At 35.4% G+C, this 21,651-nt stretch overlaps 2 protein-coding genes across 6 annotated transcripts in view; both read left to right on the forward strand.

The window, feature by feature from the left end:
* Window positions 1-2,350, forward strand: part of LOC141845476 (transcription factor GTE9-like) — a 28,076-nt gene extending 25,726 nt beyond the window's left edge. The window contains exons 5-12 of one of the 2 annotated variants that reach the window (XM_074733530.1): window positions 267-337; window positions 439-508; window positions 642-722; window positions 814-911; window positions 1,004-1,070; window positions 1,150-1,292; window positions 1,372-1,624; window positions 2,312-2,350. In XM_074733530.1, the coding sequence (XP_074589631.1) occupies window positions 267-337; window positions 439-508; window positions 642-722; window positions 814-911; window positions 1,004-1,070; window positions 1,150-1,292; window positions 1,372-1,624; window positions 2,312-2,337 (809 nt within the window). In that variant the 3' untranslated portion in view covers window positions 2,338-2,350. Of the gene's footprint in view, window positions 1-266; window positions 338-438; window positions 509-641; window positions 723-813; window positions 912-1,003; window positions 1,071-1,149; window positions 1,293-1,371; window positions 1,625-1,748; window positions 2,250-2,311 lie in introns of those variants that run through there. The other variant, XM_074733531.1, reaches the window with a different exon arrangement.
* A 1,649-nt stretch (window positions 2,351-3,999) lies between these two features.
* LOC141845214 (putative thimet oligopeptidase) overlaps window positions 4,000-21,651 on the forward strand; it is a 51,247-nt gene continuing 33,595 nt past the window's right edge. The window contains exons 1-7 of one of the 4 annotated variants that reach the window (XM_074733270.1): window positions 4,000-4,148; window positions 6,153-6,274; window positions 9,842-10,005; window positions 10,152-10,242; window positions 10,679-10,858; window positions 13,557-13,637; window positions 15,461-15,541. In XM_074733270.1, coding sequence (XP_074589371.1) covers window positions 4,022-4,148; window positions 6,153-6,274; window positions 9,842-10,005; window positions 10,152-10,242; window positions 10,679-10,858; window positions 13,557-13,637; window positions 15,461-15,541 — 846 coding nt within the window. In that variant the 5' untranslated portion in view covers window positions 4,000-4,021. Of the gene's footprint in view, window positions 4,149-6,152; window positions 6,275-6,783; window positions 6,866-6,956; window positions 7,037-9,841; window positions 10,006-10,143; window positions 10,243-10,678; window positions 10,859-13,556; window positions 13,638-15,460; window positions 15,542-21,651 lie in introns of those variants that run through there. The other 3 variants (XM_074733271.1, XM_074733273.1, XM_074733274.1) reach the window with 3 other exon arrangements.

Consider the following 21,651-nt stretch of genomic DNA (forward strand, 5'->3'; position numbering starts at 1 on the left):
TTAAGAAAATAAGCTCAAACAAAAATTTTGAATTTGGTTGAGGTTGAGCTTGACTCAAGCTTGTCTAGTTCATTCAAGGCAGAGCATGGCTTATTTGCTGCCCTAAATCTAAGTTAATAGGTATTTGAACCTCAAACTATAGCACAGAGAAATGAATACATCACAAATATTATAATTTTTAAATAAAATGCTATTTTTGTTGGAAATCCAGATGTTTGTTTCCCTGCAAATATACTACATTGTTATAATTTTTATTGTTTTGGCAGATTCCGAATCTGGTAGTTCCTCAGAAGGTGAGTCAGACATCAAAGTTGCAAGCTCTGTGAAGGATGTGAAGGTATTTCAGCATCCTTTATAAAATTGATTTGAACCGGCATATTATATGTTTTGTAACCATCATTAATATTCCATACTTGTTGCAAATTCTCATGGATGCAGAAAAGAATACCATCTAGGCAAGCACTGAACCAAGATAGGAGTGATTTGTCGAATCAAAATGATGGAAGCAGTGAGTACAATTGTTGCCTTCCAAAATTCTCCATAGTAAAACTTGAAAAACATACATATCACTTTGAAGCAAACAATAGATCCTGCTTAATATCCTTGGGTCCTGTAGCATATGTAGTGTCTGTTTCATGCAGGAATTCCAAATAGAACAGATCAGCAGCTAGAAGATCCTTACCCAAAACTTGATTCTGTTGAGGCTGAACAAAACTTGGAGGGTAAATATAATATAATAATAAAAGATTCATTTTTTTAGTATTTGAATGTAACAGAGGATGCGAGTAAATTAACTTTTATTTGGGGACATAGGGAATAATGCTTCATCTGAAAAGTTTTATCGAGCAGCTTTGCTAAAAAATCGCTTTGCTGACACAATTCTTAAAGCTCGAGAGAAGACACTGGATCAGGTTGGATTCATAACTTGAAAATTGTTGCATTCTTAGTCCTGCTCCATTGATGTTTTTCACAGTTTATTTTCCATTTTCCAATTTGGATTTAGGGTGAAAAGAGAGATCCAGAGAAACTTCGACAGGAAAGAGAAGAGCTTGAGAGGCAACAAAGAGAAGGTATCATGCATTTAGCGAGGCCTACTTAATTCATGCTTTTGTCCAGTATCATGTATGAACACTGTTACTTTGGTACCAGAGAAGGCTAGGCTGCAAGCGGAAGCAAAAGCCGCTGAAGAGGCTCGGCAGCTAGCTGAAGCAGAAGCCGCAGCACAAGCTGCTGCAGAAGCCAAGCGCAAAAGGGAGCTTGAAAGGGAAGCAGCTCGACAAGCCTTATCACAGGCAAGCATTTGCTATGAGCACAAAATGGCGCATATGGTATTTATTTCATCTTTTCCTGCCACACTTGCATATTTTGCAGATGGAGAAAACTGTTGAGATCAATGAAAACAGTCTATTTCCTAAAGATTTGGAAATACTTAAGACTGCTCCTGGTGAACATTTACCTAGTTCAGTTGGTGAGACAAGCCCAGATCACTCACCAGAAGGTATCAGTGGTTTTAAACTTGGGGGAAGCAACCCATTGGAGCAGCTTGGTTTATACATGAAGGTTGATGATGAAGAGGATGAAGATATCGAGCAAAAAGATGCCACTGCTAATGATGCTGAGGAAGGTGAAATTGATTGATCAATTTCTGCTCTGATTGCTAGAGAATAGCTATTGACAAACTATAGTGAGGTTAAATTATTCATGGTTCTGACTGTGATGCATTTGCTCTTTTGACCATGACTTCCAAGGAGGATTATGATTGAAGTGAAGAAAATGGTTCGAATGTTGGTGGCGGCGTGTCAGTGTACAGCTTGTAGTGCTTGCAATCTAATAGCTTGAGTCTTTAGTCCCAGTTAGAGATGGATTGGCACTTTCAGAACAACAGATGAGATCATCCGGTGTTCGATTGGGTATTTGGAAATCATCACTGGCTATGACTTTTTTTTTTCCGAGGCTGATTATGTTTTGAAACCAACAGCTCTATTTGCTTTTGCATGCATCATAATGGCATTACCTTGGAGCTGTAGCTGGTTTCAGTAGGTCTTTGTGGATATTACAATTTTGCTTCCACTCCATAAGCTGTACAAAAAAAAACCCAATAGTCAAAGAACGTTTTTCCTTCTCGATCCTTGTGGCGGGTCTCTGTAAGACCTATGCCTTGATTGGAGGTCATTGTTTGAAGTGAAATGGATATCTTTCTGAAGCAAATTCCTTTGTCTTTCCTTTTTTTTTTTTTTTGTGCAATTACTATCGGCAGAACTTATTATTATTATTTTTGGAAGTGAAATTGATGTCTTTCGTTACTCTGTAGGACATTTATTATTGTCGACATCTTAATCTGTCAATGGGCTTGAAGGATGTACTGCCTATAGCCAATGGTTCGGCTATATTTTATATTTTTCGGAGGAGGAATTCAATTATATGTATGAATGATATGGTTCAGAAACTGGCCCTTGTTTATTCTCTGATAGCAAGCAAACACCTGAACGTAATAACTTGCAGGCTAGATCTTCTTATGAAAAATCTAGCAAGGTATGTAGTTGTAGTAAGATCATGTCTCCCAGGTCTATTTTGCGTACGATGTATATCATACACTTTTAGGGGGCGTTTGGTTTGGAAAATATTTTTCATTTTCTGTTTTCCATTTTCTATTTCTAGTTTTCTATTTTCTGATCTAGTTTTCAGAAAACAGAAAATATGTTTGGTATGATATGTTGTTTTCTATTTTCTAGAATAGAAAACTGGAAAACGCGTTTGGTTTGATAACTATTTTCTATATTTTTTATTTTTTTATTAAAATAAAAATCTAATTATTAATCTGATTACTAATTCAAATAATCCCCAATGAATTAAATAACCACTAATCAATTATTAAACCTAACTAATAATCAATTATCTAATGATTTAATTAACTAATTAATCTAATAATTAATTAACTCAATTAATTAAAACTAATTAACAATCGGTAAAGTTTCCTTTACCGATTTCATTGACAACTTCTCGCGTAGCTTGGACCGATGGCAGAGGCGGCGTCGACAGGCGGCAACGACTCCGGCGTTGGTGGGCGGCGTCTTGAGCGCAGGCAGGCGGCAGGCGGCAGGCGGCAGGCGGCTGAAGGGCGGCGAACGGCGACGGCCAATCTGCGACGTGAGCAGAGGTAGAAGAAGAAGAACAGAGGGGGCTGCGGTGTCTTCGTGTAGGGGGCGGCGGAACAGGGGTGGCAGCGTGCGACGGCGACGGAGCGGCGGAGCTCCTCGGTTGCTGTCTCCTCTTCGCGAGCTGGCGACAACTGAAGATGGCGGTGGTTGGATGTTGGCGACGGCGAACAGAGGCGGAGGAAGAGTCTCTATACCTAGCCCCACACCAGGCAGCGAAGCGAAGGGCAGCGAAGCGAAGCGAAGGGCTTCGGCAGCGAAGCGAAGCGAAGGGCAGCGAAGCGCGTTTTCACGTTTTCTGATTCTCAACCCGCATTTTCCATTTTTTAGAAAACGATGTTTCATCGTTTTCCAGTTTTCCAGAGAATTTTCTAAAAAGTAAAAACGAAAACGTCAACCAAACAAGTTTTCTATTTTCATTTTCTGAAAAACAGAAAAGGAAAACGGAAAATACTCGTACCAAACGCCCCCTTAGTGTTTTTTTCTCATTGTCTTGTCTTTAAGAGCAAAACAAAAAAGGGGATTCAATCCATTTAATTTCTGGAGCGCGTTAAGTTTGTGGCTACTGGGGGACTCAGTCCGCCACGTCAGCGATGGGCGGAGGTGAGACCACCGGTTCATAATTTCTCATTATCCCTTCGATCCGCTTCTTGGTTTGGTTCCTTCCCGCAGCATAATAGGCAGCCCCACCGACCGGGTCGGGCACGATCTCCTCCCTCCATCATTAATCGACGGCGGATCTCGGTTCCCACCTTTGAACCTCGCCGCCCGAGGCCTTTTTCTTCTTCTGCACGGCGGCTTCCGCGCTTCCACAAGCCCTCTTTCATCCGCTTCCCCCGTCTCAAGCGGACCAAAGGCTCGGTGCTATGGTGAAGGGAAAGAGGGAGCGGAGGATTCTAGCGGTCACGGGAGTCGCTGCTCTCGTCGCCGTCGGCCTCAATCTGCTCATATCCGCCGTCAAGGCCCACATGCAAGGGAGGCGGAGAAAGCGAGGTGCGACCAATCTGTTGTTTGTTTGTTTGGTTTTTTTGCCCTTCTTCTTCTTCTTCTTCTGTTTTTTCTTTTGATTGGGTTGAACTTTTTTCCTGTCTCGTTCCTTGCGTTCTTTTTGCTATTTGGACCAATGCGAATGGTTCTCTGGTACAGGCGACGAACAGCTGATTATTATGTCGTGATATTATGTCATATGTCGTGCCTTTGAAGAATGCAGGTATCATTGGAAGTCTTCATTATGCATCTCTGTAGCGGTTGGATATGGAAGTTGGGTCGGTTCATGTTTTTCCTGTTCGACTTAGCAGAACAGTTGGGAATGAACTCCATTTGGTTTGCAGAATGGAGAAGCGGCACCCTGTCGAGATATTTCTTATAATTCGCTGATTTTCGCAGCTTACTTGATTGTAGGTGTTGCTTGGGATTCTGATCTAGTTCACGGAGAAGATTGATTGGTTAAGATGATGCTATATTTTTAATTCTGAACTTTGATGCTGGTCAGAGTGTACTCCCTGATATCACATTTCCTGGAAACTTATGTTTCTCGTTATTTTATGCCAATTCAAGCACATGGTCATAACAGTTATCATATATGTTTAGTAAAATATATAAATTCTGTTATGTGAAATATTCAATTTCTGTGAAAGAAATTTGTTAGGTGAAGCAAGGTTAGACGTTCCAATTACAATGGTAAAAATGGTATAATTTGAAGAATCCCAGAAGAGTATGATTTAAAGGGGAAATACAAAATATTACATTGTAGCATTTATTATGAGAGCTAAGGTCATGAGTTTGAAGCCCCTCGTTTGTAGCTCTCTGGTTAATTTCTAGTTATTGTGTTCATTGTTTTGTGGACTCTCAACTCGCAATCCAAGCTTGAGTTGGCTTTGATTGTGAAAGGAAAAATGATTTGTGAAAATTTTAATAAAAATTGGGTTCTTTTTTAGTTGCATTATCTTGGGATAAGTGTCTTGCAATTGAATCTTAAGATTGTATCAGTGCTGAAGGTAGTTGAGTAAAGTACCTTAATTAAGTCAGTACACCTTTTGGGCTTGGGCTAGTCCAATCTAGTCAATCTATGCATACAGACAAAGTATTATTGTCAAATATGAGCATAAATTGAGTTCTTTTCTAACAATTGAAACCATTTGGGATGATGGTGGCTCAATTAAACTTTAAGAAATATATTAGTTTGTCTTGTAGAAGTACTTATCATCACCCAAGGAATCTTCTGCAAATTTATAGCTATGGATATTTGTTTTTCGATGCAACGTATAGCTTTAGTCTCTTGACTAGTAACATGATAAGCTTATCAAAAAGAGTAGAAATGCATATAATCAGAGGTACCTGTCGGGATCAGTCTAGTCTTCTTGCTCACACGAGGAACAACAAGAATATGCAAGTATCAAGTGGATCCTTCACTAAGGGTTTGCTTTTGGGACATATGCTGGCCCAATCAAATCATAGGGACTACAGGTATTAGTGCCTTCAATGTGAGTAATCATTTCTTAGTGGTCTCTCCCAAGTTGATGGCTAAGAATGTCTCTTGGTCGATGTGACTCATTTCTATCTATTTGTCTAACTAGCATCAAGGCATGCTGATGATAAGGTTGCATGAAAGCACAAAGTAATCAAGTTCCTTGTGGGTTTTTTTACTTGATATATTTATCAAGGTTCATAGATGTTAATTGTTGATGAAGAAAATACACTTCAAATAGTCTACATTTATGCACAAGTTTGAGTATGTTTGTCATATGAATATATGAGAGAGAGGTCAAACTGTGACATTCGATCATGTGCCTATTTATCATTATTACTACAATTTGAGATATCTTAGTTGTTTTTTCTGTAGAAACAATAGAGGAATTTTCATAGTTTAAAAGACCTAGTTCTATAAAATGCATTGTGATAATGGCAGGTTTATGTTTCCTTTATTTGAGGGTTTTCTGTTGACAGAGAATGCAGTCTTTGACACAGTAACACTGATTTTCCCCATTCAAATGACAGATGTTCCTGGATTAAATGTTCTTGTTAATCTCTCTGCAACGGAGATCCACAAGCTAACTGATCAGATAATTGCTAAATCTAAGGAAGTTCATGATTTGGTTGCTTCGGTTCCCCTTGAGAAAGTATAATCTCTGTTCATGCCATGTATGATTTTTTTTGCATGTTAAAGCTGCTTATTTTCCTTATACTATCATTAATAATTTCTTGTCATCATGTATGAAATCATTTATCTTAGAATAAATAAGCTTTGGTTCATAATGCTAATTAGCGAATGAGATAATATATTTGGAATCCATACACACAGTGTATTGCTTTACTTTCAAGGAATTCAAACATCTCTTTTTGCTCAATTTTGTATTAGAGCATGTTAATCCAATTGTTGTAATACCTATTTTCTTATTCACACTAGTGCCCCTACCCACTGATACTTGCATTTGTTCATGTGATCTTAATTGCCCTTGCAGGGCTACCTTAGGAGTAACTTTGACTTCCCTTCTGCACACAATGTATCCTAATCGTTTCTATTGCTTCGAAGTGACATTTGTGCCCTATGTTGCTTTTGATGCATCACTCATCCATTTTTTTTTAACTTGCATTCTAACCCTTGTTTCCTTTGCTGCTTGCTATATGACCCTGACAACCTCTACGACTGTGAGGTGATCCCATGCATTCCTATTGTCCAATGACACGACCATGTGATTATGCTATTTGTGGTATGCTTTTTGTGTTGCCCACACCATCCTCTTCAATAGCATCTTGCTTAAATAACAGAGACCACATTAATATCCTAATGCTTTCTGCTAGATGGTAGCATTCATCCAACTCAGCAGCAAAAAGAGAGTATCCGATTGCAGCAAGCAATGTTCTATTGGTATTTTCTAAAGGTTGGCATGATTCTCTAATCCCTTCATTCTTAGACTATTCTCATAGCTTTTTTTTTATTGATGGCCTATATTTTCTTGAGCCATCTTCTCATCTCTTATGACTTTCTGTTCTACCAAAACTCTGAAACTTAATGGATCCATTAGAACTAATATCAAACCAAAAGTTTCAACAATCTTCTAGATTCTGAGTAATCTTTGAGGTTATTGTTGGTTCTCTTTGAAAGGATAACCATCTTATTTCTAAACCTTTCAATGTGAATGACACTACTAAATTTCATTTGGTGTTCAAATTTCATAGTTTTTTTTTCTAGGGTTCTCAAGAATATAGATGAATCATCTTCTCATTTGTGATGTCTCTCTCTATATAAAAATACTCTACTCTGAGTGCACTCTCATGTGGAGAATGTCTCTCACGTTATTTGGCAGGAAGACATTTTAATTTAAAACAAGGTGTTTGGTTAATTCATGAGTACTTTGTTTCTCCAAAAGGCAAATGAATTAATTTGTCATATGTCATTATATGTCATATGTCATTATATATCTACCAATCTAAAAGTTTTGAAGCAACAATGTGAAGAATTTGTCTAATGAAATGCTTGTTTAGTCTTCATGATTCCAATCTTATCGGGTTACATTTGCTTGTAGATGCCATGATGCCATCTCTCCTATGCTTTAGTTCTATGTTTCATGCTTCTATTGTTTATACACATGTAGCATTCAAGTTTCCTTCTCTTTAAATCGTTGCTCATTATGTTGTTGCATGAGGTTGTGTAGGTGGCGATGTAGTGTAGTCCAAGCTGAGTTACTTTCTGATAGGATTATGATGGTTGAATGGCTTGGGGGGGGGGGGGGGGGTTTGAATTGCGCTTGACTTACAAATGCAATTCTCTACTCTTGCTTAGAGCTTAGCAGAGTCAATCAATATGATTAGCACAATGAAAATTAAAGAGAATAAATACAATTGCTAACATAATAGGTTATGTGGTTGAAAATGTTCGTTCCTACACTGTGACTTAAAACTCTTTGATGAGTTACACCCAAATGTCTACTAGCTTTCTCCTTCTTGGATCCTTCCAGAGGTGGAGAAATCTCTTACACAAATCGTCTTACAAGATTAAGAACAAGTGAAAGCTTAGAAGATCAAGGTTGAGAATACAACATGGGAGAGCTCAAGAGATTAAAATAATAAACATAAATGCTAGCCCTTGTAAGCCTTCCTAGGTCCTCCTTTTATAGCCTTTAAATGTCTCTAGTTTCAGTTTTCTATTCAATCATTGATCGATCGACTGCATGCCATTTTGGTCAACTCATTTTGCCTGTTGCTTCAATCTTCAATCTGCCAACGAATCTTTGAGTTGACCACTTCAAGGCAACTATTACTTGAGTTGATTATATTCTACTTTAATCAACTACTTCACTGTAGCTCCTAGATCATCTGACCATCACAACCTTCTCTGCTAGATCAATGGTCGTCTTCTGGCTTCCTTGTTGAATCATCAATTCTTCTGGCTTCCCTGTTGAATCATCAATTGACTAAATCCTACCTTCAGTTGATTGATTCCAACCCAGTTGACTTGGCCACAAATAGAAACATTTTGTTTGCTCACTCATTAGCTTTAGTCGATTGCTTAGTTCATTCAATCACGAGTCACCAGTTGACTTAATCTATCTTTAGTCGATTGGATCATCGACTATGAGCATTCTAATGATTGAGTTATTGTCTAAGTCAAGAGCTATCCTAATGCAAGTTAGAGTTACCGATCTTTTGACTCGCAACACATTTAAGAGTTTACTTTTAGAGATTGATGTTCACCCATGAAACCATCTCTCATTAGGTCGTAAGTCTCTCGGATGCACTAAGCCCTCAGCTCACTCCATTTCTCATCCTTTGCTCTTCACCTACGTAGTTGACTTCCTCCGGTTACTTGTCAACATTGTCACCTTGATGCTTTTCATCTTGTGATCCGTCGGATGCCCCATAACATCCTTTTTTGATCTCTAGCGAATCTCGAGCCATAGAACAAATCACTAATCTTGACCGCACTAAGTGCCCGTGTATATTTTACCAAGTTTTTCCATGTCTTCACGAACACATTAATAACATAAGTAAAGTTAACTTAAACCTTTGCTCAACAGATCAAAATCCATGGTCGAGCCTGACCACTTAGGGCACAATTGCACCAACACTTTCCACCTTGTTTTTATTATGGTGTGCTATCCATGTGTACATAGTCATTCTTTCATTTGTTGTGCTTAAGGCATTGTTTGCAATATTCAACAGATGTAGAACACAAAGCCATCATCTCCTTGACATTGCATGGGCTGTGATGTTTCACATCTATGTGCCATTACTTTTTTCATATTCTATCTTATCAATTGAGTTCCACTTCTGGCCCTAGTAGTTAACGCTAAAACTCACTCCTCATATCATTATCTTTCAGTAGTCTCCTTTTCCTTCACTACTGAGCCTTTGGTTGCCTATTTTTGTTTGTGCTCTTGGATTCAAATGTGACAAGTCCTTTCTCTTGTCGCTGTATTCCTTGGAGAACTAACATTCAGGAGGGCTATTGGTATTCTGATCCAATAGTTTGCTGTACTATCTTAGTTCACTAAGAACTCTGTTGTATGCTTGCACTTATTATAACCCTTGGTTTCCTTCCATTTTATGTGTCATTTCACTGGATTTCTGCTTTTATGATACAAATTGTGAGTTCAATTACTAAATTGTGAGCTTGAGCTGTCATGACCACAGTCATCCCATTGAAGCTACAGTTAAATTCAACTTATATAAAGTACATTTTCCAGGTCTCCTACATGAATACTATCTCCCCTTTAGCAGAATTAGAAGCTTATCAGTTCCCAATGGTGCAAGCTTGTGTCTTCCATGGAATGGTTTTCACCTCAAATGATATTCAGAAAGCAGGTATGGAAGCTGAAAGACGATTGGATTTGCACTTTTCAGCATGCAGGTCTGATGTTTTCCCTCTTAGTTATTCAATGCGAGCCTTCTAAAATTTTTTGACTAGGCCATTGCAGATAGGCCACTGGAGCATTGTTTTATATTTTATGTTTATCTTGCATTTAATTCCTATGACTTATCATGCAAGGTAACCAGAAAGCGTGAGGATGTATACTGTGTCATTAAGGCTTTTGCTGATAGAGGAGAATGGCCAGGCTATGAAGCCAAACGATACACCCAATGCTTAGTAAGGAAACTCAGGTTTTACTTTTAAATGAATTATGTTTGGTTATATCATTATTAGGTTCTTAGTTATTTTGATTTGGGCGTTGTGTATAAGTGTAATTGTTCTCTTTCTAATACAATCGAGTGCCCTTTCGTCACAACTAAAACTGTGTTTATGCCATTAGGAAGATCATTTTTCAACATGGTTTTTGCTTGTCAGTAAAAGTTGCAGAGAAATGATTGCCTCAAATTTTAGGGTCACATATTTGGTTTCTTAAATAAAGACCGTCAAAAATTGTCAAATGAAGCTAATATGCTTTGTAGTGTGTCCTCAAACAGTTCATTTGATTAGAGTTTCCAATTTTATCTATTCTGGTAATTTTGGCTTTAGTAATGTCGACACCTTTTTCTGAGTTTGTATATTTCATTTTTCTCACTCCTTTCTCACTCCATGATAGGTTGAAGAGTTTGAACGAAATGGTGTTTGTCTTAATCCAAGCAAAAAAAATGAATTGGAGTGTTTGGGAAAGCAAATTGAAGAACTCAGTTTTCAGTATATCCAAAACCTTAAAATGGACAACAGTTTTCTCCTTTTAAGTGAAGTTGAGCTTGCAGGGATGCCTCTTCAATTCATCGAGGTTAGTTCTTGTGAAAATATTTGTTTTAATTTTAATGTTATTATTTAGTAGTCTTTATTACTATATAATTTTTCATTTTTTTCATTTTTTTAATTGACTCCCCTGATTTTACCAGTTGACATGTCATGTGACATTCTTTGTTACATACGAAGTTTCTTAGAGAAATTTTCTCTTTGGCCATTATTTCTTTCTATTGCTGGGGATTAATTGAGAGCCTTGGGTAGTATGTCTTTCGATAATTGGTAAAATGCTTATGTATTAACATTTCTATTATTTATAGTGTTGTCGATATATATGCATACTTCTTGAACATGGTCTTGGTTCAGGTTCTCTGCTCATTCTTTGATCCATGATCTGTGACTTTTCTTTTGAAGTTGGTGAAGCTTGATGCATGTATTTTAGTGTGGATCCTGTCTTGCACTCATTGAAGTTGTCCGCATTGGTTGTATTGAATGGCCAAATTAGCACCAATGGAGACAGTAACAATTGGGAAGAAAAAGATTGTTACAGATTGAGATTATGCATATAGGAGTTGACAAATAATAAGAAAAAAAGAGTAAATATCAAACTGAACAATTTACTTCAGATGAGACATCATAAACTATGGTGCAACCATCTTGGTAACCAAATGCAACTTTAGGGAAAAAAACACACTAGAAAGTGAGCATAAATGTGCACAGTGGGGTTTCAAGGAGATGTGCATGAATCATCTCTTAAGAATCCGAGAGCAATAACAAGTTAAAATTACTCCATTTTGTGCGTCTTTAAGTCATCATTAGTTATATACCTAAAGGTTATCACCTATCTCAATTTTAACATCTCACTCATTTATCAAGTATTATAATACATCATTGTTGATCCATTTTAAAGCACAATCTAATTTGATTATAGTGAAATCTACCTACCACAAATATCTCACCTAATAACGGCCTAACAATGTGTACAAGAATGCACCAACAAATTCGACAATGTGTATAATGGTTGGAAACTCTGTCAACACTAATGAACTAGCGGACTGAAGTCTGCTTGAAATGCGAGGATTGAAGTCCTAGATCTAATGATTTGGTTTAAAATTTTCACCTTTATCACTTTTCTGCGTCATTAACTGCCTTAATTATAATCACTGTTGTTGCACATTTACCATTTCTCTTTAAGTTCATATACACTATGTGCCAACTTGATGTTCACTATATGTATATGAATTTCATGCTAGGATCTACTATAGATTTTCATTTGTTTTTCTTTCACTTGCTAATTAATGCCTTATTGAATGCTTGAACATAATCCATTCACAAGCAAAAGAATGCCCACAAAGACTAACAATCAAGGAATGTTATAGAGGAACAAGAGCTCCTAGTCGTAGTTGGTGACCAAGACAGAGGCATAAACAAGTAAATTTGGAATCTCCGTGTTGGTTGAGTTGACTGGAAGTGCTTCCCTTGAGTGAACTGCTAAATCGACTGAATACTCTTGCTAAATTGAGTTGACTGACAACTTTTCCAGTCAACTCAATATGATTTGAGTTGACTGGAGACACCTTGACTTTATTGGATTGTCAGCAGTGTCTGTACAGTTGTTTGCTACAATTTTATTTTAAATTCTAGTAGACTGAAAATGATTTCAGTCGTCTTAAGTAATTCGAAATGTAGTCGTTGGATAGTGGTATGAGGTTTGTCTATACAAACAATAGTCACATTTATTCTTGATACCTATGCATGGATTTCAGACCTTGGTCCCTATTCAGTGTGGCCGAGATAAATGCAACTGAGCGCTGCTGGAAGGCTTCTTTTACAAGCCCTAGTAATATTTTCCTTTGTTCTCAAAGTCTTCATCTTGCAAGAAGACATTTTTTTTGTACAAGGTTCACCTCATCCTAGGATATTTTTCATAGTGAGATTGTAGGCTTGATCCGCTGAAATTGGTTAGGCCATGGAATAGGACTGGGATCTGAACCATTTAAAGATTGATTGTAAGCGTTGTGTTCCTTCTTTGTGTTCATTATTTTATCATTTTGTTGTGCTAACTCTAACACGAAGAAACACACAGGTATGACAAGTATGCTAATAACTTTTTTTGGCCTCGCATGAGTGTAAGAGAAAGTTAAGTTTCTATTTGCAGTCAAGACTCCATTCATCCACCCTCTAGCATCCGGTTATACCTTCCATGGATCCTAATAAAATTGCTTGATTGTTTGAGGAGGTTAACTTAGGTACTTCTAAAAGGGGGGATTTTGAAGGTTTCTATTTCTACAACTTTTTTGTTTTTGCCAGAAATGGAATTCTCCTCAATTATTTCATAATATCCATTCATTCAATTGTAATTTTTAGAAGTATTCTGTAACTCGTGTGTAATCTAAACCTAATTGGAAACCGTTTTGAAAAAAGAAACTGGAGATTGGACAACAACCAGAACATTTTCTTTACGTCTTTGGAATGATGCATCCTTGCACATTTAGCTGCTTTGGAGTTGGAAAACATTTCAGCGTTTGAAATTGCAAATGAAAAAAGAAAAGAACCTGAAGTTGTCATTAGTGCCTTCTGTTGTTTCTACAAATTGATTATTTTAAGTTCTTAAGATGCATTATGTTTCACTTTATATTTAGGAATCTATACATGGCACTCACTTTTATATTTATCTCAATCTCTTTTTTGAAGTTTGCAATTAAGCTTTTTTCAACTGCCTATTTGTCTTCTGTTAGAGCTTGGAGAAGATAGAAGATGGAAGAGTGAAGGTTTTCTTGAAAAGTGCTAATGTTACTCCAATACTTGAGCATTGTAAGGTAATATAAATATTGTTTTACCTTTAACAAGGAATTATAGAAATTTTTGTCATTGTGGATTCTCAAGCATCTTGCATCTCATGTATACATTTTAACTGCTATTCAGCTTTGGAATATACTCAAAATTCGAGTTGGTTGGTTCAGCAGGATGCTTATCTGAGAGACTTTATTTTTTTCCATGGATAGAAGCTGATTTGGCTGTTAATCTTCTAAAAATTTGCTATAGTCGCTACAGTTATCTAGTTATAGAGCTACATGGTGTATTACTCGTCACCACAGTTATCTGGGTATAGAGCTACATGGTGTATTACTCGTTGAATGTTTCTGTAGTAAAATAGGTAGACTGCTTTTTTAGCAAGTTGCCTGAAGCTTTATGAAAATTTATTATGAATTTAAGACCTCAACTGGCCATTGATATTATAGAGATAAAAGTTGTTGACTTAGGTGCATCATGACAAGGTTGGCTATTTTGTACAACTGAAAAAGAAACAAACAAGTAAACAAGGATGCTTGTGTTGGGTGGAACGATTAAAATGCACCATTCAATGTGAAGAATGATACCTAATATTGGCCAACATGGTAATCTTCTACTGTGCTGCTTGCATCAGCAAAATATTGGTCTACTGGATTAAATTCACCATCATGTCCGATAGTGATTGAGACAAAAAATGTTATTGGTGAGGGAAGAAGTTGGTACAAAAAGACAAGAGTTTTTGCAATATGTTAAGATTTATAGTTGGGAAGAACAGTGCAACTGCTGGGGGTGGAGAGCATTGAGGAAACAGCCAGACACAGAGAAGAGTCAAAGCCAGTGGTGTGGAGCTATCACTATCCCCGTTTTCGATCTTGTTCTAGTGGTTAGGGGAGGATGTGTGCTTATTGGTGTGTTTGAGTGAGGCAAGCATGGTCGTGGGACACTCTGTCATGGGAGAGAGGGAAAGGAGGTATGTTAACAGCCTCATGGGTGTTGGTTGGGTTAAGACTAAGTTTAATAAAACTTCATAATTATATAAGTGAATTGATAGATTAATAATTGATACTTTATTTAAAAAATGGATTGCTTAATTAATAATTCTGGTTAGTTATTAATTGATATTCTTTAAGTTGTAACCTAAAAATAAATATAAGTTGCATGAGTATAATATTAAAGTTATATGCTACGCATTTATAGAGTTTCTTCTAAATAAACTTTATTAATTTGAAAATTTAATTTTCTTATAGGATGATATTTTACCTTGCAAACTACCTTAATTCAGTCCTAATCTACAAGCTAGGATAGATGACCATTTATTGTTTTGCCAATGCCTAGAAATTTAAGCAGTATGCAAATAAGGAAACTGAAAACCATGAATCAAATATTTTAAGATATATTTTTTATACAAAGTGAAAAACTAGCACCCTTTTTTTTCCTTTTTCCTTCATCAGGAAGGTTTGTCATACCTTTCATGTTTTGGCAATTTTTGTTTTTTTTTATAATCAGGAATTACCATAGCTTATCAGCCGTGTTACCAAGGTGATGTTCTTAATTTTAGTTGGAAGCGATAAGGATTCCTTCTTGCCACATCTTTTTTTTTTAAAAAAATTTATAACATTTTATGCAATCAATGTGCACATTGCATGATCATTGATCATCTTTTTTGTACTCAAATTGTTTACTCTTTTACAAGTCCACTGTTTTACTTGTCATTCAAGCCAAGGGACTTCTTTTCTTTGATTAAGCTTGTTTTTCTATTTAAGATTTCATGTACTAGCCAATTGAGTATAAATCTTGTGCATTTGTAACTGGGTTCTTTGGTTCACTTATTATGGTTTTTCCCTTGCAGATTAGGTTGACACGGAGGTTGATTGCTGTGGCTTTTGGCCAGAGATGTGGAAAACAAAATCTTGATATCTTAGAAAATTTGGTAAATTTCAATTAACATGAAATTCCTTGAAGATTTTTTTTCTTTAGATAATCTTTAAAATTTCTTTACAACTGTTGACATGTATGCACTTCTAAATCTCAAACTAGATTTTATCTTTTCTCCACCATGTTTAGTGAATTCTACTTTTAACAAACTCTATCTTTGAATGGTCATGGTTGTTATGCCATGATTTAAATTATCAGCCATATGGTATGGATGTTGTTTTAAGCAAGTGCCTCTCCACAGGCAGCTCGTCGGACTGCCTTCCACCATGTGGGTTTGTTTGGACAAGTCTATTTCTTTTTGTTGCTTCTTCCTTCACTTCTCTTTTAGTCCCTGCCTCCGTTGAAGCCATCTTAGGCTCTTGCCCTTGTCGTGACACCTCAACTTGCCCCCTGCCACTGTGAAAAACAATTTTCCTTTGGGTCAAGTCATACCAACCTATGCTATGTGAGCAGAAGCAACAGTATAGTGGATAATGAGTAACACCACCACTGCATGACTAATCAATGACAATAGATTAGTATAGAGGTCAGCTGCCAAACCTTTTTATATATTTTTAAACGTTTTCTTTGGGTTCTTTTTCCCAACTCCTTTAAATTTAACTATATGCTTAGATATGTAAGATGTAGTCCTAATTTCTCCTCTGTTTAATATCCATACTATTATAGACCAATCTTAATAATGACAATAGTCAATTGATTTTGGGTGGACTCTTGTTTTCCAGAAAAACTGCCAAATCCGAATGAAAAAGGTTGAGCATTATGTTAGGTTTGCCAACTAGTGTCAAACACAGGCGAATGTTCTATGAATGAATCTATCAAATTATTATGCTAATTCTAAGTTATTCCCCAGAAGGAACATGTTGTAAGGTTCAACTATAATATTTTAACAAGGATTGATACATACATCTTCATGAGAACTTGAGTATACTATTAAATATATAAGAATTTTCACATCATATGTGGGATAAAAACAAACATTATAGGAATATTGATTGTCTTAGATTTGGAACATGGAACATAAGAAAATTCATTGGTAAAACAATAGAGGTAGTAGATACGATGATTAGGAGAAAATTGAATATTTTATATTTATAAGATATAAAATAGATAGGAGAGAAAACAAAGATGATAAAGAACTAGATTTTAAGTTATGGCACACAAGAAGGAGTAAAATAAGAAATGAAGTAGGTATTTTTATAAATAGTCTGTTAAAGGATGAAGTAAGATTAGATGAAGACACCAAATATGGATTTGGAGAAGACCTAGATAAGATAGTACAAAAAAATTTCATCAGATAAGATGATTTTAATAGACAAAGATCTAAATGGACATATAGGAGTAAGAAATGAGGAATATGATTGGATGTATAAGAGTTATAGTTTTGGAACAAGAAATGAAGAAGGAAATACTATATTGGATTTTGTGATAGCATGTAAAATATATAATAGCTAATACATTTTTCAAGGAAAAAACACTTGGATATATTCATAAGTGGAAATAATAAGTCATAAATTGACTTTCTTATGACCAATAAGAAGGATAGAAAGATTTATGAAGATTGTAAGGTCTTCCATAGAGAAAACTTAACTTTCTAATGTAGGTTAGTAATGTTAGATATGTGCCTCAATCATAAAATCAATAGAAGGAAAATGTACATGACTCCTAGAATCAAGTGGTTGGAAGTTAAAGGATAGAAGCAACGTATATTTAAAGGGATAGTAGGAGCTAAAGTATTAAGAGAAATGACGATTTGAATATGACATAGGATAAGATGATATTAAATTTTAAAATAGTATCCAAGAGCGTACTCGGTGAGTCAAAAGGACATGCACCACCAAGTAAATAATCTTGATGATGAAACGAGAAAGTACAAGAGAAAGTGAAGGTAAAACAAACAACCTATAAGTTATTATATATTTGTGAACATGAAGAAAATTTTAAAAAATATGTAGTAGCCAAGAAAGAAGTTAAGAAAGCAATGAGTGAAGTCAAGAATGAAACTTTCGACCACTTATATTGACTACTAGATACAAAAGAAGGGAAAAGGGACATCTATAGAATAACTAAAGTGAGAGAGAGGAAGACAAGATATCTTACCCAAATAAGATACATTAAAAATCAATGCAATATGGTACTGGTGAATGATGAGGAAATAAAAGAGTAATGGAAAAATATTTTCATTAACTTTTAATGAAGATTTAGGTGTCTAACTTAACTTACATAATTTAAGTAGTCCAGAGGAGTATAGAAGTTTACATTTTTATCGTAGAATTCAAACTTTAGAATTAGAATGAACTTTAAATGAGATGCAAAATGAAAAAATGATCGTATCAGATCATATTCTGATAGAAGTATGAATGTGTTTAGGGAAACAAGATATTAAATGACTTACGAAGTTATTCAACTTGATATTGAAAACAGAGAAAATGTCCGATCAATGGAGGGTAAGTACTCTCGTCCTCTTTATAAAAATAAAGGAAACGTACAAAATTGTGTGAAATATTGGGGCATTAAGCTAATAAGTCATACCGTGAAATTTTGAAAAAGAGTAATAGAAAAAAAATTAAGAAAGGAGACTACATTGATTGAAAATTAATTTGGATTCATATCTAAAAGGTTGACAATAAAAGTTATACATTTTCTTAGACAACTAATTAAAAAATATCGGGAACATGATATTCACCAACCTAGAAAAAGTATATGACAAAGTCCCAAGGAAAATTATGTGGAGTATTTTATAAAAGAAATATGTTAATATAACTTATATTAAAATAATTAAGGATATATATGAGGATGTAATGACAAGAGTGGAAGACTACAAGCTTGATTAACTAAAACGTTTCTTATAAAGATAGGGTTACATCAAGAATCAACTCCAAGCCCCTTTCTTTTTATGCTAATCATGGATGAACTCATTAGACACATCTAAGATATCTTACCATGATATACGTTGTTTGCCGATAATATTTTGATAGATGAGACACGTGAAAGAGTAAATATTAAGTTTAAATCTTGGTGGGAAACACTAGAAGTGAAAAGTTTTTGGTTTAGTAGAATAAAAACAAAATATATAGAATTTAAGTTTAGCAATGCTAGATGTAATAAGACAATTATTAAGATGACAGATGATGAATTATCTATTACTGAGAGTTTTAAGTATTTAAGATAATTTTTGCAAAAGGATGGAGGAGTTGAGAGAGTTGTTTTACACATAATATAAGCAGGATGGTTGAAATCCAGGAGAGCATAAGACATTATTTGTGATCATAAAATATCTCTAAAATTTAAAAAAATTCTACAAAATAGCGGTTAAATCTGCTATGCTATTTGAAGTTGAAAGTTAGACTATGAATCGAGCACATGAACACAAGATGAGAATCAAGAGATGAAGATGTTAAGGTGGATGTGCAGACATACGAGGATGGACAGATAAGAAAGTCGGGATTGCACTTATTGAGGAAAAACTTTGAGAAATGCATTTAAGATGGTAAGAACATGTACTTAGACAACTAATAGATGCTCTAGTTAGGCTTAGTGGCATGTTGGTTGGTTGTAATGGTCCAATTTTATATTATTATTCCTTGAAAGTTTTTGTTGAACTACTCACTATTGATTTCAAATACAAAACAAAGAATTCGTATTATACAATGCATATAATGCTTTTTCTTTTCATTTGGATACTGCACAATGCATGTTTTATGTTGTCTTGCTTTGCTGTATGATCGTGGCATTATAGTTTAGTCTTGAATGATGATATAATAATGGCTAATAGAAGAGATTTATAAACTAGGGTTGGTTAGCTACTACTAACTTAGCCTTATACTTTTTGAGTGAGTGGTTGAGCCTGATAACTTAATAAGTCACAACTTGAAGTATTGGCCTATGCCAAAGTTTTGGCTTGTGACAACATGGTATGATTTCATTAATATGTTGTGCTGACACTTGATTTGCGTCAGTATACTTTTAAGTATATCGAGATTAATTTAACTAAGCCCCCTAGGCTATGGTACTATGGTAAGAGATGGGGCGGGCTCCCTTGTCAACGAGGGTTCAAATCTAATCTATGACACATTACACCTGAGGAGTTTGAAACACTTGGGACGTTGGCTCTCCATAAGGGCCCATCTGTGCTTCTGAATTTACCTTAGTGGCCGGTGGAAAATTTTCGTATGACCGGGTCGGTCACCTCAAAGATTAGTCGGATCCTAAGAATTGGATACTTAGATTATAAAAAAAAGATCAATTTCATTGAGTTTGAATCCTATAATTCTCTTTTAATTACCAGAATAGTAATGGACATCACATCAAATGAGAGACTAGTTCTTATAGCATTCTAATGAGACAAATCCTATAATCTTTCAAGATTCAAATTAAATAATACATCTATAAATATATCTTGGTTAAGAAAGTTGGATATGAACAATTAGATTGACACAATTAAAATAGGTACATAATATTAATTTATTTCTTTTTCTCTAACTTCGACTTTAGTCTACATTATTGTTGTTGGTACTTCTCTTACTTTTTAAGGCGTTTCATCTCCTTGTGACGAGTAGATGACATGATGGATAAGCCATATGAAAAGATTCTTCCTATTTGGGTTGGCAAAAAACCATATTGGTCGAGTTAGTTTGTCTTTATCAGTAGTTGATACCATCAAATTGTCATCACATGCGATATAATAGTATTTTATCTGCCGACACAATATCAATATTAATCATCAATTACAATACTATGTTTTGACCAAGGTTTAAAATCTTGTTTCAAATTGGCATTTTAGTCACTGATTAGAATGAAATGAAGCAGTTTCGAATTGTTTTGGCCATGCTGACAAATAGTGTTACTCACTCTGACAAGGAGCAAGAGGAGGAGAAAGCTGAAGAAGAGGAGGAAGAAGAAGAGGAGGTGACTAGGAAGGGAAAGCAGAAGCAAAAAAGGAGGAAGCTTACTCACTTGGAGGAGGCATCACTAGCATTGGGTGAGTTGTGACGAGGTCATGGAACAAGGGTTAGGGATGAAACTTTCTTGCAAGTCAAGCTAATGACTGTGGAACAAACGAAGGATGAGCTCACAAATATGGAATGAGAACTAATGTTATGGTGTCACCAACTCAAGGATAAGCTCATTATGAAAGGATGAGTATGTAACTTGCTTATAGATGAAGGTGAAGCTCATGGCTCAAAGATGAATGTAGAGCTAGCGGTTCACTTGTCAACAAATTTGCAGATGAAGGAAGAGCTTTCAAGGATGGGCTCCTCATAAAGGATCCATTCATGTTCTGGGGGTTTCAAACCTTCTTGCATGTGAGTCAATTGGAAACAAATAAGTCATGACAGTGATTTCAAGCTTCGATTTAGGGTACTACGATACCTTTCTTGAACTCGGAACTTGGGTGTTAATATTTAACATGATTTTTTTGTAGATATTAGACGCATTACATTTTTTAAGGATATGGGGACTTATTAGAAAAAAGGCTGAAACTTTGGACACGGGTGAGAAGACAATGTCAACTCGTAATGTTCTTATTAGTATTAATATTAATATAGTATAGCTAAAGCTAATCTACTAACTTAATATAATATAACTTATATTAGTTAATATTGTTTATATCTATTAATTTACAAGATAATCTAATTTAAGTTAATATTAATTAAAGATATGTACTATGATGTAATAATAAAAGTGAAGACTTCAGACAATTAACTAAAGTGTTTCCTATAAAAATATGGTTACATCAAGAATCAATTTTAAGTCCATATATTTTTACGCTAGTTATATGTGAATTCATTGGACATATCCAAGACATGTTATCATTGTGTATGTTGTTTGCAGATGACATCATTTTGATCGATGATACACATGAAGTAGTAAATGCTAAATTCAAATCTTGATAAGAAGCACTAGAAGGAAAAAGTTTTAGGTTTAATAGAATAAAAATAGAATATATGGAATATAAGTTTAATAATATCAGACGTTGCCTAGTATGATAATTGCTAATATAGGAGATGCCGAGTTACTTGTAGCTTTAAGTGTGTAGGATCATTTTTGCAAAGGTTGAAGGAGTTTATAGAAATGTTTTATATAAAATACAAGCAGGATGATTGA

The sequence above is a fragment of the Curcuma longa genome, chromosome 14 (assembly GCF_044706935.1).
Source record: "Curcuma longa cultivar G26 ecotype Majalengka, Jawa Barat chromosome 14, ITB_CL_G26_1.1, whole genome shotgun sequence".
NCBI lineage: Eukaryota > Viridiplantae > Streptophyta > Magnoliopsida > Zingiberales > Zingiberaceae > Curcuma > Curcuma longa.